Genomic DNA, 27,557 nt, shown 5'->3' with positions numbered 1-27,557 from the left:
TGATCGAGTTTTTTTATTTTTCAAACTACAAAAAAATGATATTTTCTGGAATTTTTTTTTTTTGTTCTTAAAAAATTGCATATAAAAGTTTAGCGACTCAATTGAGGTTTCAATAAGGCCTTACGTAAAGCTTAAGCAGCATTCATATAATAGATTCCTCTAAATAAATAATGTATTGTTACTGCCGGTTTCAAAAAGTTATTGTTTTCTTTTTTAGCACAATATAGGAATTTAGAAAAAAAAGTCAGAAAAAAACTACTAAAAGCACTGACTTGCAATATTGATGGAAAAGGCCGTATGTCAGTTTTACTAGGGGGGATCAAATGAAAATAGTGAAATATTATGGGGGGATCAAGAAATTTTATATGTTTGAATTCAAAATGACCAGCCCCCCTCCCAGGTTAAAAATGATAAGTCCCTTTAGAAATTGATTTAATTGTTTAAATGATTTTTATACCTTTTTTTTTTATTAATATATGTTTGTTTTTTATTTAAAGTTTGACTGGTTTACACATAAATTTTAATGTTTCCTATCTCAGTTTCCTGGTAAGATTTGTTCACAGAATGGGATAATATTAGAAGTTTCAATTTATTTCTTTTAAACAGATGAATCCAATATTTAATCATATTCATAAATTAATAACATAAAAAACGTGTAGGAAGTGAACCTAGAGTCTTTTGATGCAATATCTGATTTTTATTTAATTCTTACTCCAAGTACAAATTTACACAGCTTAACAATATCATCAAGACCGGAGACGAATATTTTAGGTGGCGAATCTGTCTCTTAGCGATACGCGCCGGTAATAATATATTGGCGTACGCCAAAGTACACTGAAACAAGTTAACCTATACATAATAAACAGGAAGTAGTAAAAATGGCAGAAGTAACGCAGCTTCTTGATCAAGAAATCCCAGAAGGTCGCCAACATCTACAAGAAAGTTATATAAATCTTGACAAAGTTGCACAGTATTGTAGGGACAATTATCTAAAGGTAGTCCCTTATTTCTTCAAAAACGCCAATTGCCTGCGAACAACACAGGCTCACAGCTTCCTATTCTCACTGACAGTCCTCATAAATAGCATAATTGTTAATTCACTCTTGAAGGGGTTCTCGTTTTGGGGTCTGGTCCAGGATCCCTCTTATTGTTAAGTGAGAATCCTGTAATCTCAAATGTACTTCTTGTTGCCAAAATAGCGCATGTAATTTCTTGTGTCCCGCAGGACTTCATTTCCCGTTTTCCGCTTAATGATTCTACTTTCAATCGTCACACGATCCAATGACCAATCCCGCCTCACGCTTAGACCCCAATGAGACTCACTTAAAGTTGGTAAGTACTACAATGTATAAAATGGAAGAGATTGAAAATAAAAAAAAGAAAAACAGACATGTGCAATTTCTAAATTAACATCAGTCACCACTCCTGTCATTCATTGTTTTATATAATCCCTGAATGAAATATTTTTCACCTAATAAAATGCTAAAACCTTACACATTTGCCAAATAGACCTTTATCATGTTTATTACTATTTGAAAATCTGCTCTGCTTGACCCAAGAATCTGTGCCTCTTGAATATTGACATCATACAACAATCAATTTACCATTGTCAAATGATTGTGGGGGTCTCATTGGGGGTTCTGATCCTGGATCCGGTTTTCTGTTGTGTCAGATTCCTGTATCCCGTTTACACTTTGTATGTAAACAATTCACATTATTGTAATTTCCCGTGTCCCGCTAGACTCCATTCCCTGTTTTCACAGCACAAGAATTTGACTTCTACGTGTCACGCTTACAAAAAATTGGCAATCCCGCGTCACGCTTAGACCCCAATGAGATCCACATTGTGGGGTCTGATATTTTCTATTATCAGTGTTCTAGCTAGAAAGTTTGAACAGGGCGCAACGCTCGCCCTTTTTTGTTGACGCCCTTGCCTTTTTTCTGTCGTTTCTCTGGCGCCCTGCTGTTTTCATACCTGCCAACTTTCACGATTTAGGCGTGTACTACACGATTTTGACCCTCTGTCCCGATTACACGATCGTGATCGTGAAAATAGCCAAAAAACACGATTTTAGTAAAATTTACACGAAAAATATTTTTGTTCCCGATTTTGAACTTTTGAAAGTTTTCCCAAGGGAGACAAATCGTGTCTGACAAATTTCATCCAATCAAAATTTAGTGATCACGCATTCACCAGTTGATTAATGTCGGCATAGTAAACAATCAAAGAATCGAAATTTTGAGTTGTTTTTTTTTTAGCTTGGGTGTTAAATTTATAAAAATTGGAATCATGATGGGCGAGTTATCACTTGCAAAATAGTTCTGTCACCGCCTAAGAAAAAAAAGCGTGTTGCTTCGTGCAAATACTTAGAGAAATGGGAGAATGATGTCAAGTACAGGGGCTGGTTGTCTAAATCAACGTTAGGATTGTCACATGCCTTTTGTAAAGTTTGCAACAGAGACTTTAAAGTTGACCACGGTGGCCTTAATGATGTCTCCAAACATTCTAGTACTGCTTGTGATATTGATCTATATAATATATGAGGGTTTGGATGGGGTTAAATGATTAAAGAATATAATGCCCTTAAAAAATGAAGATAAGGGAATAAAGGGCAAAAAAAAATGAAAATTGGAGAAATGCGTGGTCAAATTTTTTGAAGATTAGAAAAAAAAAGAGGTTAATTTTTTGAAGATTAGAGAAAAAAGGGGTGAAAATTAAATGTTTACAGAACAACAGACCCCCCCCCCCCCATTTCCAGACCCTCATATATTGTTGGTTTTTTTGTTATTAAATTATTAAAATTATTACTTTTTTTTTATTTCTTGACAATGTATCAGACAAACATAAAGTCATCTTACTGCTGTTTATCTCAACAAAAAGAATACAACAATCAAACAATTTAAAAAAAGATAGGTTATAATAGCATCTTCAACTATCACCCCCCAAAAAAGAAGTATGTCAGACACTTTTAGGAGCCAAATCATCACACGAAAAAATGCCGCGAAAAATTCTACTCTCAAAAATGGTGACGAGCACAAAAACCCCCATGGCCATTTTCAAAAGTTGGCAGGTATGCGTTTTTATGGCGAAAATCTCGGCATTTCTGCCTTTAAAAAACCGGCAAATTCGTAATTCTTTCATAAACAGGAAGTTCACCTAGCTGTGTAAACTGTACAATTAAGTGACCCATTAAGTGCATGGCTTCACTTGTCAGCTTTGATGTCAAATACATTGTTAATTAACAACAATTACCTTAGCTTTAGGTCATAAATAATTTTTTAGAACTCAAAAATGTTTGACAAAAAAAAAGATTGTTACTTCCCCTTTTTTGTCACCTTTCACAATATTCTTAAGTTTTATGTTCTTTTTCAAAAAAAGATTGAATTTATAACAAATTGAATGCAAATGCATTTTAAAGTATAACTTTTAATTAAATTTACCTAAAAAACCTGAATAATAAATATTTTGAAAATTATTTTTCACATCTTCATTTCCATTGATTGATTTATGAAGTGCATTAAAAAAATAATTTCAACTTAAGAGTGATTTCCAATTGCCTGACTGTCAACAGTTGCTCTTGGCATTGTACATTATGCTCTTCAAACAAAAGTAAATGCAACAAAATATTTCAGGTGATTGAGTGAGTTAATGTAGATGATATCCTGACATTAAAAAGTTAAACATAAAACATGGTGCCATTAGGCCAACTAAAATTAATTAGTAGATTTTCATCCAAATTTTTAAAAAAAATGGGGCGGGTGGGAGGATTTTATTTTTTAAATTTTATTTCATATGAAACCCTCGTCATGAGTTTTTCATACCGCGGGGTATATGCTAGTGGGAAACAAGCTTGTATAATGTATATACATGCTGTATAAGGAATCCTACACTATTTTTCAAACCCTTAAATAAAAATCCCTGATTGGCAACCACTGTTATACATGCAATTGCCGCTTTAGAAACCTATTTATAGTAGACATCAAAAAGAAGAGAAATGCTCTCTTCAGTCTTCAGTTAGACTACTAGTATACCTACACCACATTTATTTTTGCTTTCTAAGCAATGGTTTGTAGTCGTCATAAAATCAATTAAATGTTTTGGTACAATTGTATGCAACACAAGTATTATGAGTACAGAATAAAATGTAAACTCAGCGTTGAAAGAAATTATGATGTAAAACATGAACTTAACCAAAAAATTAGTTGTGGCTTAATGACTAAATTGATGGAAGGGGCAGTAACAGAGGGTGTTTGCTGTTTGTCAACAAAAACAAAAGCCATGGGTGAATAGAAGGGCTTGTTATAATTAAAATGCGTGTTTGTCGACATTTTTTTCCCCAATATACGGTCATAATTCAAACAAGTTCGTGCTTGTGTCAATTTCTTTAATCCAGTCATGTTTTTTGTACCAATTTGTTCTACGATTCTTGCGCTTTGGATATCATTCACAGTCCAAATTTCCTGACACAAAGTCATTGTATAAATAAAGAAAAAAACACGATTTTCGATTCACTTGTGACTACCGGTGACTACCGCAATTTGCGTTCAAGGACAAGGCGTTTTACTCGTAACTCGAATATTTCATGCCCTACTCGTTATCAATCTCTATTCTCGGTAGATGATGTTGTCATCATAGAACAGCAGAATATTTCGACTTAATCATTTTCGATGGGATTACTCCGTCGAAGAAATACAAAAATGAAATTTGAAACTGGAAGTTTCGAATGAAACGAAATTATCGATGGTTCCTGGTAACGGACATGACCAAAATCCGGAAATCGTATTTTTGTTAAATAAAAAAAATCGGGGCGGGACGATTTCAGAGGGGCGGGCGGGGATGAAAATCTAGCAATTAATTTTAATTGGCCTTATTTGAAATTTATTACTCAATTTTTACTGAAAATTAATAATACCATAGTGTCTTAGTTATATACTAATTAATTATAACACATAAATAATTGCCCTTTTTAATGACATGTACTCGTTAAATTGACCTTTTTCTGCTTTGCATCCTGCCCTTTTCAAATCCTGGCTAGAACATCGATTATGACATAAAAATTTTCAGTGATGTTCATGCCTGTAAGGGCTGAAAAATAGATAAAGATATACATGATATAGGCCACTTTACAGTTAAAAATGTATTTCAGCCATATTGAATAGGGGCCGATTGTTTTGGATAGAAGTGGAAATAGTATGAAAGTATGGAAATAGTATATAGATAATTATAAGAATATGTGATATGAGTGCCAATGAGACAACTAACCTTTCAAGTCACAATTTGATATGATGCCTGGATATTTGAAAAAGCCTTATAATTATGTTTCAGAGATTCAAAAAGAGAACAAAAGTAAAAGAATAATTTCAAGTTGAAAAAGTTGACTGAATATAGATTATTTTTTAGTCACCAGACAAGAAAGCAGCATTAGAAGAAACAAAGAATTACACAACACATTCTCTAGCCAGTGTTGCCTACCAGATTAATAGTTTAGCTACAAACTTTCTAAAGTTATTAGATCTGCAGCAAAATGTTGTCTCTGAGATGGAGTCCAGTGTGAACTACTTATCACAGGTATGTATTTCTTCAGTGGTGGATCTATAGGAAGGGTGTGGAACCCCCTTTTGAAAATGGCTGGATCTGTCCCTGTTCTTGTTGTGGAATTTAGCATTCACTGCTAATTGACATGGAGTAGAGATGAGAATGAGATTTTACTGCATAAGTTCCACGAAAGGACAACTTGGACTAGCTTTTTGAAGATTTTCTTTTTATCATTTGACCCTTGAAATAACAAAAAAAAAATCTAAATTTTTAATTTATTTGGTGCATTCATCAATAGATCATTTGACATTATTGCAAATTTAGCAATCTGCAAATGAAGAATGTGAACCAAAGGCTGATTTAGGGGGGGGGGGGGGGGGGCAGTGGACCTGGCCCCCCTTTTTGGGAAAAAATTTGGTTGCCTATATAGGGAATCACTGAAGCATGACTGGAGCGGGCCCCCTCTTAGGCAGTCAGTGGGCCCTGACTTATGAAAATTTCTGGATCCGCCACTGTGAACAAATATTTTTATAAAAATTTGCCATAGTTAAACATGATAAAGCATCACAAAAACTCTGAATTTCCAGTAGTGGAATTCTTAAATATTTTCAAAATATGCTAATTCGATAAATATATAAAGAGATATTCCCTGGAAATGTAAGTAAAGAAATGTCAGTTGGGAAGATACTTTCACTGCATATTAAATAATAAAACAGGTTTGACATGAAACATTTGGGGTACATGTTCACATACTTCCAGTGATATTGTTTGCCTTAAATAAGTGGAGAATAAAGGCTTTTTCCCCTGGAGAAGAATCCCAATTTGAAAAAAAATGGCTTAAAATTATTCCCAAAAAGACAACTTCTTTCCCAAACAGTGCAGTCTTAGTAGTATTGTGCATGAATACAAACTGAAAGAGACTCATTTATACATTTTTCATGCCTAAAATGACTATATGTGCAGATTTAAGGGTCTATTTATGTATCATCACTGACAAAAAAGGGGTCTTATTTCAAAGCAGGCTTTGACTCTTGAAAGGAGGGTCTGTAAATTGAAGTTGCAGTCAAATTCATGGTTTATTCTAAATTTCCCAATTTTATGAAAATTGCGCATATTTTCCCAATAAAAAAGGGTAGAGGTAGTTTTGAAAAAAGCCAACAATATCACTGACTTCATTGAACAGGTACCCCCTATCCTATTTTGAAGAGAGAAAAGCCAATTAAAATTAAATATCATTATCAACCCTAAATACATGTAGTAGCTACATTAATAAAGATCAGTATCACAAAACTTTACTTGTAAGCAAAACATACATGTAGAAAATAATGAAAAAAGGGAGAACATGACCTTATGTGATTTCATATTTGTGTTTAATCCATTGTTTCGGGGTACCTATATTGGGTTCGATGCTACACAGTGTTGATAAAAAATGTCTTTAAGGATGTACTTAGGTGAGGTTTTGGAATTTGTGTCAAATGTTCGGACTCCTTGGTGTTTTTCCATACAATACAATGTTATATATTTTACCCCATAAGTTACACCTATTTATTTTTTCATACAAGACTTAATACTGTGGATTCATTTATTTTCGTGGGTATTAATTTTCGTGGATAGAGAAAAAAAGACGTTTCGTGGTATACGTAAATTCGTGGATCGCTGATTACAACAACAAAAAATTAGATACGTAATTCGTGGATTTCTTTTTGATTGAGGAGATCATATAACCTCCTTGGTTTGATCAATAATAACAAAAAAAAACAAAAAAAGAAGGAATTAATTGAAAAAGTTTTGAATCGTCAAAATCCTCGCTTGGTCATTCTAGGTTAAAGTGTTCATTGATAACTTCGATTACAATAATGGACAGAGACAACTAATTATTTGTTTGTTTTACAATTTATAAATTCTTGTTTGAATCCTATAAGGCATTCAAAACTTTATGATTGAAAGCTCATTTCCCTAATTACGATATAATAAACAGTGATATAAGTATAAGGTGTGAAAATAAATGTCCCTGTCATAAACAATATTACCTACGGGCAATATCCCCGTACTTAATCCTATTGATTTTTAATCAGTGGTAAACCAAACTATGACACGGTAATTAACAACTTGCAGTTATTTTCCATGAACAGTTTTAATAAATTTTATAAAGTAAATTACAGTGTTCTCCCCAGGCCGTTTTAGCGCCGCGATTTTCAGCGCTATTTCAATTTCCCGCTGTCCTATTGCACTGACCGCGTCGCTATCCCGTTCAACCGCGTCGCTATATTTTTTTTCGTATTTTTTTAAATTTCCCGCTTATTTTTCTTTTCGGATCACGTGATTGACTGGTTAACGATTTTTGAAAGAATTATTTCCGTTGTCTTAAAGTAACTCCGCGGGACCAGTCTAAGAAATTTTACAAAATGGCGTCGTTGAGAGATCAAAATAAACAAAGATTTCAACATTGACATCTATTTAATGAATATATAGAGGCATATATGAATGAAATGAGAAGAAATAAATTGACCGCATTTCCCAACGACATTCACAAACTTGTTTAACGAACTTTGAACAAACACTGATTTTAACAACGATCAAATTGGCTTCAATGAGCTAGTCTTTGAAGTATTAATTATCACCCAATCGAACTAATACCTGTTTAATCAGCAATTCTACAGTAATGAATTTTACCCTTTGAAAAAAATTAAGAGGATATGATTAGAAAAACAAACCCCAAGCTGATACTAGACTTGAGAAATTCACTTTCTCGATGTCCAGCTTGGGTGAAGCCAAGTTAAACGTCGTAAGGTTAACAGAACACTGCTACATTTTTTCGCTTTATAAAGATGCCCAAACGTATGAAAGGAATGGACAGTGCTAACAGAGACATATAATACATGTCTCGGGTGCTGAAAAGTTCATTTCTATATTATATAAGGGAAGTTTTACCCCCTTCTCTGACAACGTTGTCTCGACCATTTTTTGAACCATCTACGATTATATCATTACTTTTTTTGCGTTTACAACCGAACTGTCGAACCTGTATTGCTTGAAAGAAGCATCCCTGTTATCAAGGGATTCATTATAAGCCCGTATTTTACGATTACTTGACCATACATGGCTCTTTTTCAAATGGATAAGGGAATAAAACAAAACGAAAATTTTGTGTAAATATATATAAAATATCGATATTTGTCAACCAATCATCAATATATCTTAATTAAATATTGCTTTAAATTTAATGTAAACAGAGGATGGCTTGGATAAGGAATAGTATTTAATGCTAAAAAAAGACACAGGTGTAAACAGGAAGTTATGTCAGCCAGTAAGGGAGATAATTTGGGAGGGAAAGACCTAAAAGAAGTATTGTCAAATCTTGACAAACTTATCTGGTGGCATGTATTCAAATGTTTATAAAATTATCAAACAAAACCTTTAAAGGTGGTAGTTGTTTCAATTGGCATACATAATGTATTTGATTGGTAATTCACCTTTGAAATAAAAAAATCTCTTTAAAATATTTTTAAAGGATTTCTTTCACATTCATAATTGGAATATTTTAGCCTTTTTTTTAAGCAAGTCTTTGATAAGATTTGAATATTATTAAAAGGGCAATTTCATTTCTTCCTTTGAAATACTATACTCATTTTTATTGAAAAGTTGTACTTTGCTAGAAATGTTAATAAAAGTAAATGTAAAAAATACCAATCTTGTCATTGAAAACTTTCTCACAGAAGCTGACAATGACTTTATTGTTGGTCCTACATGTTCTGAAACATCACCTGTTAGTGATAAGAAATCTTCACATCTAAGCAGTCTGGTATAGACCCACCATGGAAAAGACTTCTCCTTGGGTTTTATAGACAGATGATATGAGGATTATATGTATTTACAATGGAGACAAAAAGACTTTTCTTCTATCATGTCTATATCCAGACAATAACATTAGCAAACAAAGGGGTAACTTCCATGAGCATGATGAGGACATCATTACAATAGAAAACATCAATAGCATTATATAAGAAAAACACATAACAAATCAATTACAAACCAACCGCGCGCCGCGACAAAGTTACTGAGAATTGTCGAAAATCACGCGCTTACCACAGCGCTATCCAAAAATCCTGGGGAGAACACTGAAATTATCACTGATATTCGATATATTTATTATAGATTTAATCAAAATACTTGTATCTTCTTTCAATAAAAAAACACGTGTTATGTTACAATGTTTGTCCCTAGTCAACACTATACTAGAACTGCATAACATCCGACTCCATACACATTTCTTGGGATTATTCTTCGTTGAATTCTTAAATTCGTGGTTCGCTGTGACCCACGAAACCCACGAAAATTGGTATACCACGAATAAAAATGAATCCACAGTAGCTCATAAAAGGTCATTTACCAAAATTTAAGAAGATTCTTAATTTTCTTTCTTTTGTTTTGAGACCTAACAATACTTATGCAAATATAAGGTTTTAAAGTCTGAGTCAGCCTTTTCCCGCCATATTTTCAATCTCAAATATCTTGAAAAGGAGGTCCATGACCTATCAATATTTTTAGCTTATTTTTATCCTTAATTGATGCTCTACCAGCTTATAGTATCAATTTTAACTTCTTAATTTATCAATTTTCACCTAACCTCACCTAATTATATAAGTACATCCTTAAATAAGAATGGAAAAGGAGAATGTGTCAAAGAGACAAATACCTGACGAAAAAGCAGCTGATAGCCACCAATGGGTCTTCAACATAGCGAGAAAATCCTGCAACATGAGGCGGGCTTCAACTGTCCCCTAAATAAAAATATGTACTACCAGTTCAGTGAAAATTGTATCATACTAAACTCAAAAACATATAAATGAACAAAACTTGAAAAACTTATATAAAATTTATTTCATGAAATCTACTGCTCCAAATTATATGAAATTCATTCATTGTTTATGCCACTATATCTTAAGTATCTTTTTTCCCTGCAGACGGTCAATATACATAAAGAAAAGGTAGCTAGGAGAGAAATTGGTGTTCTGACTACTAACAAAAGTTCTACCAGACCCTTGGGTGTCAAAAATGGAATCATTTTTCCTGAACAAGCAGAGAAACCAACTAAATATCAACGGAAAGCAATTGACTTTTCTGTTTATGATGAAATAGGTCATGGAGTCAAGGTAAGCTCATAATGATATAGTTCCCCTTTTACATATTATGAAATTATTATTCGATCTCTTTTTTCATGTTTTATAAAAAGAATTAAAGAAATTTAAGTCTGTAAAGAAAGATAAAATGACACGGCTTTCCACATTTAAAAAGTCAGGAGAAACTACTTTGTTAGATATGTAGTAAAACGGATTGGACATAAGTTTTCCCATTCTTATGGGGAAGATCCTCATCCATGGTTCTATCCCCAGTTAAGGGTATTATACCCAAAACTGAGTATCAAATCACAGCAGCAGAAAATCAAATTTTGTATCTCATCATATATAACTGTCATGGCACAAAGATTCATATGAATTACACATGAATTATAATATTTCCCCTTTTAGAGCTATTTTCTAATGCTTATATTTGAAAGATTTGGTTGACTTGCTTTGTTTGCTTGTATAAATGTTTGCTCAAGCATAGTAATTAAGATTAACATCTGTAATCAATAGGTAGACAGCAATTGTTATATTTCAGTCATGGTGTCATTGGACAAAATGTTATTATTTACATGAGACATGACAATGATTATTTTGAAATCCTAAGTTTATATTTTTATCAATGAAAATTGAGGATATAATACATGGGATACTACTATCATAATACCCTTTTATGAGGATCTTCCTCAAGCTGCACAACAGTGACAATTGAACAGTTAAAGTGATGGAATACCATCAAATGAAGCTAATGTGATCAACTGTTTGATCATCCGTTCAGCAATTCTTACAATACCAACTGGTTCTTTTAATTGTCTCAATTGTCTTTTCTGTTTTACAATCTGTTAAGAATAATACAAGAACAATACCTATACTGTCAAGTCACGGTATTAGAGAAAATTAAAAGATGAGGAAGTAATTTTTTTATTAAAGGTATGGGATTTTTTTTTACAATGATTTAATTAACATAATATAAAAGGGATGATGGAGGTATTTATACAACTTTCATACTTTTGACTTTTTTAATTAGATAAATAGATAAAACAAAACACATGAATGTTGAAAATAGAAATACAAATAATTCTCTTACCTCAATCATGTTAAAAATTCAATGACATAATAGGTTACATATGCATTTTATTGGAATTGACCAGATTTTTATCCTGTATGAAACAAATCAGGCGATAACTTTGGATTTACCATGTCTTGCCTTCCCTAGTCATTGATGTTTATGTCTAGATTCATTTTATTGGAACGGATTTTAAATATTAACTGATTAGTGTTAATTGGATGTCAGATTTTACCTTGACCATCAACTTGGACCTTAACATAATGAAATCTAATTTTTTTTTACTATTTGATTAGTTTAAAGCTGCTTTGTTTAAATATTCTGTAATTTAATCTCGTTTTAGACTGGAGGTGTACCTAGACAGCAGCCAAGTCGTACTCCATCAGTGAGTAGTACGCATCAACACCAGGCTCCTCCTCCTCCTTCAGCTCGGCCACCTACTCCACCCCAGACAGCTGCTCCACCTGTCAAGGGTCCACCTCAAGGTCATTACAGGACACCTGCACCACCAGTGGCGCCACCTTCAATACCAATGGCTGGTGGTCCAGGACCATTTAACAGTGTTGTTGCTAGCAATTATTCCATGGGACAGATAACAGCCTTACCTGGACAGCATAGTATGTCAAATATGTTCAGTGAAAGTGAAACTTTGTTATTTGATGCAGGAAATTTATATATATTTTAACCAAGAAAATTTTGTTATATAAAAAGGGGAATGGGAAATTAATTTTATAATATGATGTACAAAAAACAATTTTTGCAAGAAACATGGACTGTGGATTCCATATTTATTTCATGACACCATTTTTGTGTGTTAATAAAGCTACAGGAAAATTATATTTCATGTGTACTTGGTATCTAATGATATCCTGGTTTTGACAAATTCTGCATAGAAGATACATAAAGAAAATTTGTTTTTATGCCCCACCTACGATAGTAGAGGGGCATTATGTTTTCTGGTCTGTGCGTCCGTCCGTCTGTCCGTTCGTCCGTCCGTCTGTTCGTCCGTCCGTCTGTCCCGCTTCAGGTTAAAGTTTTTGGTCAAGGTAGTTTTTGATGAAGTTTAAGTCCAATCGACTTCAAACTTAGTACACATGTCCCCTATGATATGATCTTTCTAATTTTAATGCCAAATTAGAGTTTTTACCCCAATTTCACGGTCCACTGAACATGGAAAATGATAGTGCGAGTGGGGCATTCGTGTACTGAGGACACATTCTTGTTTATTGAAGATCTGAGATTATGGTTCACTTATACCTATAAAATCCATGAAAAGTAGTTCTCTACAAAAAAATAATGAATACATCGTAATATAATTAAAATTCCATGGCAAAGTCCAATTGAGGTAGCTGTTAGCTACTTTAAGTAATCATATTTCCTTCAACATTGAGCAAAACCCATACCATATAATGAAATATTAAGGACCCAGTGCTTGATCATTAGATTATCACAAAGCACCATAAACAAAAATCTAACAAAAAGACTAAAGACACATAGTATCTAGTACATCTTGAAACATTTCGGTGTACCTAAGACATTGATTTATAGACGGAAAGATGGATCTGGAATAATACATACATACTTTTACCCATTATGCATATAAAATTTCAGAGAATGTACAAGTATCTATATATAAAATTTAAAAAAAAACCAATAGAAACATAGGCTAATACATGCATGTAACTACCATGATTATGCTGTCTAATCTATGGATGACATAAGCAAAAAAAAAACAAGAAGTATAATTAACATTAGAATGTACATTACATGCATTAAGTGTGCATCCTTTTATACTTTCTATTTTACAAATGAGTATAATTTACAGCACAACACCAAGAAGGACAAAGAAGAGCAAGTTCTACAAGATATAATCAACAGGGTCCACCTCCTGTAGGCATGGCACATCCTCAGACAAGACCTTCTCAAGTTATATCACAAACTTCTATCGGTAAGTCATTTTACAGATCAAATGTTGATGTTAGGGCACTGAGTACTAGTTTGCACTGCATTAGTGAATAAATTCTAGATAATTGTTTTTAATGAACTGTTTGAAATAACAATTGCCTACAATTGTCATCATGGTCATGGGGCAACACATGTCTGCCATAAGGATAGACAGTAATTTTGGTTAGTAGAAGAATTTATGATGCCAGTGAATTTGCATTATTTAAATTAAGGTATAAACACCATACACAACACTATAAAAGCATGTCATAAAAGTATGCCTATGATTTTGTGGGAATCTTGCAGATTTGTGGTTAAGATATTTTTCCAGATATTGGTGCTGATGTGGCTAATATTGTTTAATTGAAATCCAGGAAAAAATATACACATAAAATTTGTCAAATTTTTAATACATGAATTATAACATTGTTTATTTGTTGAATGTTATCAGTAATATACATTATACTCAATTTAGACGTGGTATCTATGAAGAGTTTATTTATATACATTACTACTTATTTCATCAAAATCATTGACTCCCTTATTTGCAAAATTAATTACAACAAATTTCTTCTGTTTGGAATAAGGACTGGAAATCAAGAAAAAAACATTTTCATGACATCTCTATTTTAAATGGCTGATGTATAATTAATGTACATTAAAACAGGAAAAAATGAAGACAAGTTTGCTAGAATTTTTTAGCTCACCTGGCTAAAAGGCCAAGTGAGCTTTTCTCATCACTTGGCGTCCGGCGTCCGGTGTCCGTAGTCGTCGTCGTTGTTAACTTTTACAAAAATCTTCTCCTCTGAAACTACTGGGCCAAATTAAACCAAACTTGGCCACAATCATCATTGGGGTATCTAGTTTAAAAAATGTGTCCGGTGACCCGGCCAACCATCCAAGATGGCCGTCATGGCTAAAAATAGAACATGGGGTAAAATGCAGTTTTTGGCTTATAACTCAAAACCCAAAGCATTTAGAGCAAATCTGACATGGGATAAAATTGTTTATCAGTTCAAGATCTATCTGCCCTGAAATTTTCAGATGAATCGGACAACCCATTGTTGGGTTGCTGGCCCTGAATTAGTAATTTTAAGGAAATTTTGCTCTTTTTGGTTATTATCTTGAATATTATTATAGATAGAGATAAACTATAAACAGCAATAATGTTCAGCAAAGTAAGATTTACAAATAAGTCAACATGACTGAAATGGTCAGTTGACCCCTTTAGGAGTTATTGCCCTTTATAGTCAATTTTTAACCATTTTTAGCTCACCTGACCTGAAAGGTCAAGTGAGCTTTTCTCATCACTTGGCGTCCGTCGTCCGTCGTCCTGCGTCCGTCGTCCGTAAACTTTTACAAAAATCTTCTCCTCTGAAACTACTGGGCCAAATTTAACCAAACTTGGCCACAATCATCCTTGGGGTATCTAGTTTAAAAAATATGTCCGATGACCTGGCCATCAAACCAAGATGGCTGCCATGGCTAAAAATAGAACACAGGGGTAAAATGCAGTTTTTGGCTTATAACTCAAAAACTTAAGCATTTAGAGCAAATCTGAAATAGGTAAAATTAATTATCAGGTCAAGATCTATCTGCCCTGAAATTTTCAGATGAATCGGACAACCCGTTGTTGGGTTGCTGCCCCTGAATTGGTAATTTTAAGGAAATTTTGCTGTTTTTGGTTATTATCTTGAATATTATTATAGATAGAGATAAACTGTAAACAGCAATAATGTTCAGCAAAGTAAGATTTACAAATAAGTCAGTATGACTGAAATGGTCAGTTGTCCCCTTTAGGAGTTATTGCCCTTTATAGTCAATTTTTAACCATTTTTCGTAAATCTTAGTAATCTTTTACAAAAATCTTCTCCTCTGAAACTACTGGGCCAAATTTAACCAAACTTGGCAACAATCATCTTTGGGGTTTCTAGTTTAAAAAATTTGTCCGGTGACCCGGCCATCCAGGGCCACAGCTAAAAATAGAACATAAGGGTAAAATGCAGTTTTTGGCTTATAACTCAAAAACCAAAGCATTTAGAGCAAATCTGACAGGGTTTAATTGTTTATCAGGTCAAGATCTATCTGCCCTGAAATTTCCAGATGGATCGGACAACTGGTTGTTGGGTTGTTGCCCGTGAATTGGTAATTTTAAGGAAATTTTGCAGCTTTTGGTTATTATCTTGAATACTATTATAGATAGAGATAAACTGTAAACAGCAATAATGTTCAGCAAAGTAAGATCTACAAATAAGTCATCATGACCAAAATTGTCAGAGAACTCCTTATGGAGTTATTGCCCTTTATAGGCAATATTGAACAACTTTTCGTCATTTTTGTAACTTGTACAAAAATCTTCTTTTCTAAAACTATGGGCCAAATTTAACCAAACTTGGCCACAATCATTATATACTTACTAGGGTATCTATTTTAAAAAAGTGTCTAATGACCCTGCCTGCCAACCAAGATGGCCGACATCAGTAAATACAGTAACAGGTGAGCGACACAGGCTCTTGAGAGCCTCTAGTTCGTAAATCTTAGTAATCTTTTACAAAAATCTTCTCCTCTGAAACTACTTGGCCAAATTAATCCAAACTTGGCCACAATCATCTTTTGGAGTGACCCGGCCATCCAACCAAGATGGCCACCATGGCTAAAAATAGAACATGGGGTAAAATGCAGTTTTTGGCTTATAACTCAAAACCCAAAGCATTTAGAGCAAATCTGACATGAGGTAAAATTGTTAATCAGGTCAACATTTATCTGCTCTGAAATTTTTAGATGAATCGGACAACCCGTTGTTGGGTTGCTGACCCTGAATTGTTAGTTTTAAGGAAATTTTGCTGTTTTTGGTCATTATCTTGAATATTATTATTGATAGAGATAAACTGTAAACAACAATAATGTTCAGCAAAGCAAGGCCGTAACTACCATTGAGGCAAGTGAGGCAATTGCCTCACTAAAATTTCGACATGCAGTGATTTTTTTTTTATGGTAAATATTAAATACGAAATATAATTGTCATTTGTTGTTCTGTCTCAACCTTAATTTCCATAACTTGTCATCATTCCTTTTAAATTATTCTTCCTGGATATAACTCGGCATCCCAATGGGTGATGTTTCTCAATTAAATCAACCTAGTAACGATAATCATTGTGGATCTCTGGTTAAAAACAGGCTCTTGCAGAAAAAATAAAAGCGATACTGAAGGTAAATAAAGAATAATTCTAGTAAACTAATGCTGTTTGTGAACAGAATCTGAGTATTGAATATAACTTCATTGGAACAAATCCAAAAACCATAACATGGATAAGTAGACTGACAAATCAAGTACTGGGCATCGCAAGGGGACAATCCTGTCTGCGTATTTATTTCTCCGTTTCACCAACTTTACTTGTTCTCTGTTTACAGATAAACAAAATATAAATAATATGAAACATGCATGGAATAATTTTTATCCATGTTTCTTTAACCTTAAAAATTGAAAGAACATCCCGTATTCCAATTTGACATTAATGAGGAACGGTAGGACCTTTAAAACGGCATTTTGTCTTTACTTATTCAGGACTACGGAATTTCGTGTCTTTATATTCGTGATTTCGGAATCGGACACCCCAACCACTAACCCCTAAATTTATAGATTCTGGAACTAACATATCTTACCACCGACTATTTCCCGAAATAATTTGAAATCACGGACCTACATGGAAACGGCGAAAACTCCATTCCAATTCCCCTGTACCCATATCATACAAGTAAACTAACTCCAGATAGAATCATATTCATGTATCTTATCTCACTCTATTCCAAGTTTGTTTACTCTTTGTCAGCATAAAAGCGAGTTTAATATTTTGTAACAGCGACAGTATGATGGTGCTAACAGAAAAGCTAAATTCCCTTTTTTCCAACCCAACTGTTACTACCGATGCTGCTATCGAATTGTTGATGGAGAAGGAATCAGAAGAAAACGTCGATCATTATGTTGATGATAGTGTGCTACCGCTAAAAACACAGTCTGTCCTGAAACGATTGAAAACTTGGGAAAGGGCATGCATGGGTGGCGAGAGATTGTGCTGTCTTGCCATGCTCCATGTTCATCGCGATAAGGATATCAGCAGACAAAATATTCTGAATCGATTTGACGAAACCGGCCATAGAAAAATTGGCAAACTTTACTGAAGTGATGTCTGTTCTGGCGACAGACTCAAACTGATATTTGAATGTTTATCTGACATTTAAATTTAGATAAAATAGTTAAAAATTTAATGTTTGTAAATGTTTTTAAATATGAAAAATTTATATAAAAAGTGTCCAAATTCAAAACATTGTCAAGCTCTCTTGAAATGCCTAGAATGCAGGATTTTGCACCATTCATTTCATACTCTCAAAAAAAAATTTCGCCTCGCTTCGCTCGGCTCAATTATTATGCCTCACTAAAATATAAGGCCTAGTTACGGCCTTGCAAAGTAAGATTTACAAATAAGTCAACATGACCGAAATGGTCAATTGACCCCCTTAGAAGTTATTGTTCTTTATAGTCAATTTTTAACAATTTTCATAAAATTTGTAAATTTTTACTAACATTTTCCACTGAAACTAATGGGCCAAGTTCATTATAGATAGAGATAATTTTAAGCAGCAAGAATGTTCAGTAAAGTAAGATGTACAAACACATCACCATCACCAAAACACAATTTTGTCATGAATCCATCTGCTTCCTTTAATATTCACATAGACCAAGGTGAGCAACACAGGCTCTTTAGAGCCTCTAGTTTTTAATACAAAGCCTAGGTAAAAGGAAGAGATCTAGAGGTTACAAACAAATTAAGCTTAAATTACAGGAAACAAACATTCTTAACATTCTTAATAACATACATGTATAAGCTTACATTACAGGAAGAGTTTAGAGGAAGCAATCAATCATTTCAAAATATATTCAGCTCAAATTTCAGGAAGAAAACATTCTTTCCACATATTAAGCTGAATCTAAACTTACAGGAAGCAGACATCTTATATTCACAAAATACTTAAAAGTTTTAAATAGATGATATGTAATTGTAACAGTTTTGTATTGTAGGATCGAGGCGTAGACATGCAAGAGGTAGAGCCTCTAAAAATCTACATATTCTTCAACTCAAAGTTTCATTTAAATTTTTAAAATTAAAGAATAACACAGCTACTATCGAAAATATTTCAGACATGATACTTTTTATGCATGTTTTGTACATTTGATTTTTGCATGCTTATTTTTTGTGTTTCAGTTTCTTTTTACTTTCTTTGGTATGGTTAAACAAATAATTTTGTTTGTGTTATATTTTAAGACAATATTTCTAGAAAGCCCCATCCCAGTCAATAATTAAATAAAACCATACTGAATTTATCTGTTATACAAAGCGCTGTTCCATAATTCATCATGTGGGAACAGGGACTTTGATAATAAAAAAATTGAAAGGATGTTTAATTTTTGACACCAATTCTATGAAAGTATAAAAATATAATAAAGTGGATGGCATGGGTTATTAAAAAGTGCCTTACCATTCTTAATTCTAGTGAAGCCCAAGGTTATTTTTATAGTTCTGTGTTTTAATTATCTCTTGTCTAACATAAGCCTGAAATGAACAATAGGCATTGCCTAAAAAGTGAGTTCAGCAGTACTTGCAATCTACTTTCACTCTGTCAAGCTGTTTATCTAATAAAAGATCACTTTTCAAACTCTGTAACAACAAAAAATAAATAGTTTAATTGAAAGGAAAGGCTTAGTCAAAAATAGAGTATATATAAAGAGCTGCAACACCTCAGATTGCAGAGATTTAAAAAAATTTTTTTATAAAGTTTTGAGCATTTAACGAAAAAAAAAAATGAAACATACATTGACATATGTCACTGCAGTTGCTTACATAGTTTTAAATTTAATTTAAAAAAAAGTGTCATATGTCTGTCATACTCTCCATACGTGATGAGTTTTGGTTGCAGATCAAATGGATACAATGAATTGAACTTATAAGGGACTAAAACAAAAAAAATACACTCATGCATGAATAATTTAATACACTAACATTTTTTTTAAAGTCTATAAAATACCACTTTATGCAATCACTTGTAATACTTATTCTCTTAGTTTGTAACTGTTGCATTAATATAAATCTCTTTTTGTTGGGAAAATAAAAATCATTGTGTAGAACAAAAAGCAATAATAGTTAGCAGTTTATGTAAGTTTATAAATTCAGTCAAAAAAGTGGCTTTTTGAAATTCAAAATGCTAGATTGAATGTTTATTTTTTATAATTACCGGTATGCATTTGGCTACCTGTGCTTATTCATTGTCATTGCTTTGCTTTCAGATGCTGGTCTTTATTATTATGTATAAAAAGGATTACTCTGTTTTGAACATACTTGCAGGTGTCATTTCTTTGTGTTTTGACAAAATAAGTAAATATTTTAAGGTATTTCTTTTCAGGGATTTCTATCTGCCACGTGAGGTAGTATGAAGTTCAGATAATTCCACACAGAATTTTGAAATTTGAAATAAGAACCACAAAAGCAGAAATCTGAAAATTGTGCAAAATCATCATGTTTTGAAAAAATGTCCAATATGGGCCTTCTTTGGAGAATGTACTTTTATGAAAAGAATTGATTTATTTAGCAATGAGACTTTTGAAATATACCCATTTATGAACCAAATTATGACCTTTTTGGAGTTTTAAGATAAAGTTGATATTTTATGCCATTTTTTGCCATAAGTGAACCTTGTCCTTTGTCAATAAAATCAATGTGTACTTGAGCTGCATGTCTTTCTTTAGTTTTTAAGACAGGGATTAGAAAAATATTATATACTTTGTAGTAATATCTATATGGTAATATTTTAAATGTAGTAAATTAAAAGTACCAGTTTAATATAAAGAAATAAATTTTAAAACCTCAAATGGAAAATCACAGGAATTTTCCTGCTATTAAAAAAACATTGACTCATAAATTTTTTAATGGTGTTACTAATGTCAAAGATGAGGTCATATTCAATATTGACCTTTTTCACTTTTACCGTTCAGGAGTTATGGTCCTTGTAAAATTAAAAAAAGCCAGGACAAAACTAAATGTGAAAAAATGTGGTTTGCTGTCACTCTGACAGCCTCTTGTTGTGTTTGTATTTAGGGTAGAATGTATATGTTGCATTAATTGAATGGCTTGATTATTGGTAGTAATGCATGAACGTTTGATGTTGTTTTTTCAGATGCTTTACCACCACCGCCATCTCCCGGGATAGCTGGTAACACCAGAACCAGCGATATATTGGAAGGTGTGCATGTCATTTAAATGTTTGTTCTTTGGGTGAAGTTTAAGTTAAATTTTCATTTTAGTTTTACTTATTTGAGTTAACCTGGTGACAGTGACCTCATTATCTCACATGACAATCTCTTACATTTGTTTGAAAATTTGCTTGTTACTCCTGTGCATACTATTTTCAAAATTGATGACAATGTCAACAAAGTCTCATTTCCAATCTGTTCATAGAAATTGAATAATGCATAAATGAATGCTTCTAAATATACATGTATATGGGGACCTATTGCCTGTTTAATAGAAGGACCTCAAAATGAACTGTGACATAAATTGTAATGTTAACATTACTGTTTGCTCAAGATGGAATAAGAATAATACAGGACTTTTTTTTCATATGAGTACAAGAACAAATAAAGCAAATATTTATTTGTAAAATTGTTGGCTGATTGTAGAATTAATAGTCCTTTCCAACACCCTTTGAAAGCTTAAGGGATACTGAGCAATGTAAACCCAAGTTTTACTACTTACAGGATAAATTGTCTTTTGTGGCAACCTTACAGCAAAAAAAAAAAAATTGTATCTTTTAAAAATACAATCTTGTATATTGAAATGAATGTTGTAGTTTAAAAAAAATTTCAACTTATAGATTTAGGTTTAAATTAAGGGGATGCAATACAGTTACAGGGGAGGTAATGACTTGCTAACGTAAATTGTTAAATTTCACGATGTCAAACTGACTTATCTGGAAAAGATGCTGTTTCCAACTGATTTTTATCCTTCAAACTGATTTAACTTGAAAGCGAGTTCATGGACCCCTCTTTTTTAGAATGACATTGTTTACCAATTTTCATGAATAAGTCAATAGTGCTATTTTTTAAAATTTGAAAAATATACAGCAAAAAATGACATGATTTTTCTACATTCATGAAAATTTGATGAATATGAATTATTTTGTAAAAATAAAATGTACACATTTATAGAACATTTACATAAAACAGAAATTACAAATAGTTTAACAAAAAACAGTTTGTGTTTATCTTTTAAAAAAAGTTGTGTATTTTTGTTGAAAGGAAAAATACGTCCACAAGTCTGAATTAAAGGAAATATCTGAAATATCAACCTCAATTTACTCAAAAAGTAGCACATGATGACATATTTTTATTACATATTTGATTTAATCCGATAAAAAATAGCCTATATGCAAATTTTCATCAAAATTTCAATATGAGTTAAAAACTGTATCGTATGCCCTTAATTCCTATTTTCTCTCTAAAAGAGTTGCAGATTTTAATCTTTTTTTTTTTTTTTTTAAATCTTTTATGTGTGAACTCATATTCCCCAGAATGCAACAGATGATTGTATATTGCAGCTTCGCCACCATTGCCACCCCCTCCATCAACGGACCCAAATTTTGACTATCCAGCAGCTCCACCTCCACCCCCACAGTTTACAGATGTTGATGACCCACCGGAGGATCCATATGCACCAACTGGACCTCTTAATTTGCTGACACAAGATTGGGTGCCTAACCAGTATTTGGAGAAAGGTACACATATAACAGTCAAGGACTAAATATTTTAAGTTGACATGTGTGAAGAACAAATGTACAATTACTAGATCATCTCCCCTGTTGAATGTTGAAATTAATAACTGATCCAAATTAATCATTTTTCATTTAAGGTAAATCAAACAATAATCAATTAATCAATCACTCAATTCAAATGAATCATGTTTTTAATTGTTGTTGACAGAATAACAAACAACATTGTGAACCACTAAATATTGACACATTAAAACTGAAATGAAATGATTCATGTAAACAATGTGATATCTATACTTTAAATGAGAAGACCTCATTTTGGGTGTCACTTCTCTTCCTTCCACAATAAATTAATCATCATGCCTCGGTGTCCTCCATTCTTATGATTATTCAGTTTAAGTTATTTTGGGAGAAAAACGAAAATAAAGGTGTCTGAATATTGTTTCCGTCATAGGACGGACTTTTAAATCATAGACAAGACTGTTTTAAATTACATATAATTTTCATAAGTACTTGGGACAGGACAATTATTTTCGCGTTTATCTGCATGTATACATGAAACAAATTACGCAAAAACAACAAGTCACATTATTTAAATGGTACATATTTTATTCAGATAATCAACACATAATTAATAATTAATAACCAATAGACAGACAGATAAACAAAATACATTATTATCAACTGATCGATCTGTTACTCAATCAACCAAATTATCCGAACTTGTAACTGAAAAAACAATGAGATTAGTTACAAATTTCCATTAATAAAGCAGCTATAATAGCTATTGGTATCTTAGGGTTGTGTCTGTCAATTTTGAAAAAAAACTTGGAGGAATATATACGTTCATCGGCTAATTGAATATATTGGACAATCGGATATTTTTAGCTGACATTTTGGGTATCCGATTGGCCGGAGTCTACTGTACTATGATCATACTACTATAATATATAAAGACTCTCTATATAATATATCAATTACTACTGTGCATAATACACTTGGAATTGATAGTAAAGTTAACTAGATACAATAAACAATTATATGCGAGTGCATAGTCATAGTAAAGTATACAGAAAATCCGAAATAATTGAAATTAACAGAAAACAAAAAAATAACGAACTTTGGAAATAGAAAGAGGGCTAAAAATAATTATCCTGTCTCCAAGTACCTATGACTTTTGATACCTTTCCAAAATTTCTCCAGTCATAAAATCTTACAACAGTTTATATACTTAAAACCACGCTCTAAATGCCCACGTTTTCGCAGGTGCGTTCTAGTATCTATTTATTTCAATACATTTGACTGTTGCACTGCCATATCAAGATGAAAGGACAGTAGATCTCTAGTGTCCTTTCATCCATTCACTTTGTGTTTAAAGTTCTATGTAAATGCTGGTAAGATAGCTTCATAATTAGGGAAATTGTGTACATATAAATTTGATTTTTATGGTTTTTGCAGTCGTGGCCTTAAAATTTGATATTTCTGTACACATATTAAGTAACCCTTTTATGGTTACAATTTGAGTTGAGGTTAGGAGTATTCTTGGTCTGGTATAAGATTCAGGATTAAGGCTCTTTATATGTGTGTTTCAGAAACTTACCAAAACTGTCAAGGAATTTCAATAGAATGTGTTCTTGTTGCATCTTAAATCTTTTAAATCCATTGAATGTTAAGTCTTATTATTTGGGGAATAATGCAGTATAAATAATTTCAATCAATTAAAAACCATCTTTCTACATCTTCTATTTCATTTCAGTTATCGCTATTTATGACTATGATGCTGACAAGCCAGATGAACTCTCCTTCAGTGAGAACTCAGTCGTCTATGTTTTAAAGAAGAATGATGATGGATGGTACGAGGGTGTATGTAATGGCGTTACAGGACTTTTCCCAGGAAACTATGTTGAACCTTGCATGTGAAAAGTGTCTGTGAAGATTATTTAGTTCTTTTTACCAAAAGTATGAACAAATGAAGATGACTTGAAAGTGCTTACTAGACACAATATACATGGATTTAAAAATACTTTATTGAAAATTTCATGGTTTGACTGATTTGAAACAGTATTTGTTTTATAAATATAAGATTTTTGTGTGGTGTAACTTTAAGTCGTATCTTAACAGTTTAACAGCTAGAGGAAGGGTCTGGGTGGAGTTTAAAAAGAAAATAATGGCCCTCCTAAAAACAAAGAATTATAGAAAAATAGGTCAAAAACTAAAGAATAGAGAGTAATTGGGGTGTTTAAATATAAGATAGTGAATAATGGGTAGAATTCATAAAGAATAGAGAAGTATGGCTTACAAAATTACAGAATACAAAATTTAATGACCCCCCCCCCCCCATCCAACCCCTTGCATATGCTGTAAAAGCATTATTTTTAAATAAACATAAATTGCACAAGAAGCAATCAAAACTGTATGGCATTGGCATGTAAGCTTTAATTAGCTATAGGTCCGGCCTTGTCCCTACCTTTGGGAGTACACAAAACATAGTGCAGTGAGATACACATTATTTAAATCTTATTCATGCCAATGTCACCCATTTGTTTATAATATATTCTCAGATATTCAAGTTACAAAATGAAAAGTGTACTTAAAACTGACTTCCATATATTGTTGATTCCTATAGTTTCAGGGTACCAATTTGAATGGATTGAATATTTTTTTCCTGTGGAAATTTAATTTTGTGATTAAAAAAATAATTCAGCATACAAGCTTATAGTAGACTTGTATTTTGCTATAAATTCATAGCTGTTTTCTAAAAAAAAAACAACATGAAAGTTGTACAGTTGAATAGTAATGAGTGACTTTTTCCGAGTCCAACATATATAAAAGTACATGTAGAATATTTGTACATGTACAACTGAATTGACACTTATGTTATTGAATGATTATGTTGATAATGATTTTCTTCTGTATACTCAGAATCTCAGTACAGTGAAACCTGATTAAATCGAACCCTGAATAAACCGGAAACCTGTCTAATCCAAACTTGTTCTGAAGACCAATCATATCACATTTTATGCATTGTAAACCTGATGAAACCGAATACCTGCCAAAACCGAACAAAATATCAAGTCCCGAAAGGGTTCGGTTTAGTCAGTTTTCACTGTAGTTTAATAATTATGACATGTTGAAACATCACCAATAAAATATTCAACCTTGTCTGTAGATGTTGAAAAATATCCAAATGTATGTATTTCATGTATGTTTCACAAAATACTTCCTATAGTCACAGTTGACTTTACAAAGATCATGAATATATGTTTCTTTAATTTCTGTGCTATTTTCACATTTCCTGACCGGTGTGAGAAAAATATTTCTCCTCACTAGTGAAAAATCTGTTCTCTGCAAATGATTGGTTGAAATTTAATTGTGACGGTAAATTTTTTTGTTTTCTTCTAAATTTTCTTATTGTGACGTCATGAAAAAAGGTGACCATGCCTGATGATGTCACATCAAAAGTACACAATTTTCCTCAAATCTTTGAAAAGGAAGGATAAAAGTCATAAGAGAAAGATTCCACCACTAACTCGTGTATTACAATATTTCTCCACTCTCAACAGTTAAATTTTAATTATTTAAAAAGCTCGGCAAGCCTCACACTTTAAATATTAAAATCTCGAGTGGAGAAATATCGTAATACACTTGTTGCAGTGGTGGAATCTATATTTATCTTCCTATTTGAACTCATTATCAACCAGTTAAAATGATATAGAATCATAGGAAGTCTCTTGATATGTTTTGTATATACATGTTTATATGTAACTTTCAATATATAATTGTCAAGATGCTGAGATTAGAATGTAATTTACATAGATTTTCCTTGCATCTTACTACAAAACTTAAATCTTATATCCTTTTCTTTCCCCTGTAACTTCCAGGCTTGTAATATTAGTTTCACGATCAAATAGATAAAATTAAAAAAAAGAAAACACATTTTATGTTTGGATTTATTTTTATTTTTGTAGATCTACATATTATGAATTACACGATATAAATATTAATTATACTGTATTATTATATTACCATTTAGTGCAATACCAATCAATAAAAATTATTTGTATTTTTTTTTCATTTATTATGAAAGCTGCAAGTTTGTACAAGTCTAATGCTGTTTTCAGATTCTGGTACCTGACCAAAATAAATTTGACTCTTTTAATATTCATAAAATTTTGACACTTTGACAAAAATATAATTGTTTCAAAAAACTTTATCTGAAAATTTCATTAGATATATAATAGTTTGACTATCACTAAATTTGATAATTGAAAAGTTTATTATTTCCTTAACATTAGATGTAAATAAAACGTTCAGCAGAGTTATCTCCCTGTTGTGTTATGTATCACCTTAAGGAAGTAAGAGGTTGTTGAAGTTACCCTCTAATAAAATGACACACAGACAGAACAGAAAAAGTATCTATTAGATGTGTACTATTTTTCGCTATGTTCTCACAACCAACTAAGGAAATCTGTTAATAATATAAGACGCATACTATTGAGAAATAGGGGAGATAAATAACAGTGAAATTTGAACAAAAAGAATTGCAAAAAATTGCAGCTATGACAATTGGCATTTGTATTTCAAAATATTTTCCTATACTGTAGAACAAGAAAAGGTTGAGAAATTTGAGTCAAAACATTACTTTCTTCATTAGAGTGCACAAATATGACATCACATTAATTAAAATGCATCAGAGCTTATGGAAATTCTTTTGTCTGTTTAAGATATATTTCACAGAATTTTAGGGTCAAATGCATTCAGAGCTTATGGAATTTTAGGGTTGGTATGGACCCTTCTTGAAACTACTCCTTTGCTTTTATCTAGCGTAAGCAAGTTTGAATGACATGATATCATGGGTCAACATGTAAAAATAGAAATATGAAGAATGATATCACAGATAGTTTATCAATGAAATAGCCTAGTGTCTATAGTTTAGAAGAAAGGTCTCCAATCATTAAATTATCATTTCCAAATATGTTCTCCGGGTCGATGTAGTTCTTTATGGCTTTCATCGTTCCTACTCCAACATCACCCACTGTCTGTTTTAAGAACTGTTTTCTTATTTTTCCAA

At 32.3% G+C, this 27,557-nt stretch overlaps 2 protein-coding genes across 4 annotated transcripts in view; one reads left to right on the top strand and one right to left on the bottom strand.

The window, feature by feature from the left end:
- Positions 1 to 837: 837 nt before the first annotated feature.
- On the top strand, positions 838 to 26,549 carry LOC143063745 (abl interactor 2-like). Of its 3 annotated transcripts, XM_076236108.1 has the most exons (9): positions 838 to 995; positions 5,402 to 5,569; positions 10,501 to 10,689; positions 12,069 to 12,342; positions 13,551 to 13,673; positions 18,747 to 18,770; positions 20,897 to 20,962; positions 22,316 to 22,492; positions 24,243 to 26,549. In XM_076236108.1, the coding sequence occupies exons 1-9, from the start codon at positions 879 to 881 to the stop codon at positions 24,404 to 24,406; spliced, it is 1,302 nt and encodes a 433-aa protein (XP_076092223.1). In that variant the 5' UTR covers positions 838 to 878; the 3' UTR covers positions 24,407 to 26,549. The 3 variants fall into 3 exon arrangements, with proteins under 3 accessions (XP_076092223.1, XP_076092225.1, XP_076092224.1); XM_076236109.1 differs by lacking the exon at positions 18,747 to 18,770 and having other exon boundaries at positions 839 to 995; XM_076236110.1 differs by lacking the exons at positions 18,747 to 18,770; positions 20,897 to 20,962.
- Positions 26,423 to 27,557, bottom strand: part of LOC143063744 (alkyldihydroxyacetonephosphate synthase, peroxisomal-like) — a 28,146-nt gene continuing 27,011 nt past the window's right edge. Inside the window, exon 19 of the mRNA XM_076236106.1 lies at positions 26,423 to 27,557. Within this exon, the coding sequence (XP_076092221.1) occupies positions 27,412 to 27,557 (146 nt within the window). The 3' untranslated portion in view covers positions 26,423 to 27,411.

The sequence above is a fragment of the Mytilus galloprovincialis genome, chromosome 2 (genome assembly GCF_965363235.1).
Source record: "Mytilus galloprovincialis chromosome 2, xbMytGall1.hap1.1, whole genome shotgun sequence".
NCBI classification, from domain to species: Eukaryota; Metazoa; Mollusca; class Bivalvia; order Mytilida; family Mytilidae; genus Mytilus; species Mytilus galloprovincialis.
The sequence above is the reverse complement of the archived record's forward strand: the minus strand, read 5'-3'. Positions and strand labels throughout refer to the sequence as shown.

Coding starts and splice junctions, on each gene's coding strand:
- LOC143063745 (XM_076236108.1), top strand. CDS start 879: ATGGCAGAAGTAACGCAGCTTCTTGATCAAGAAATCCCAGAAGGTCGC. Junction 10,690..12,068: donor AAATAGGTCATGGAGTCAAG/GTAAGCTCATAA, acceptor ATCTCGTTTTAG/ACTGGAGGTGTACCTAGACA. Junction 12,343..13,550: donor AGCCTTACCTGGACAGCATA/GTATGTCAAATA, acceptor TATAATTTACAG/CACAACACCAAGAAGGACAA.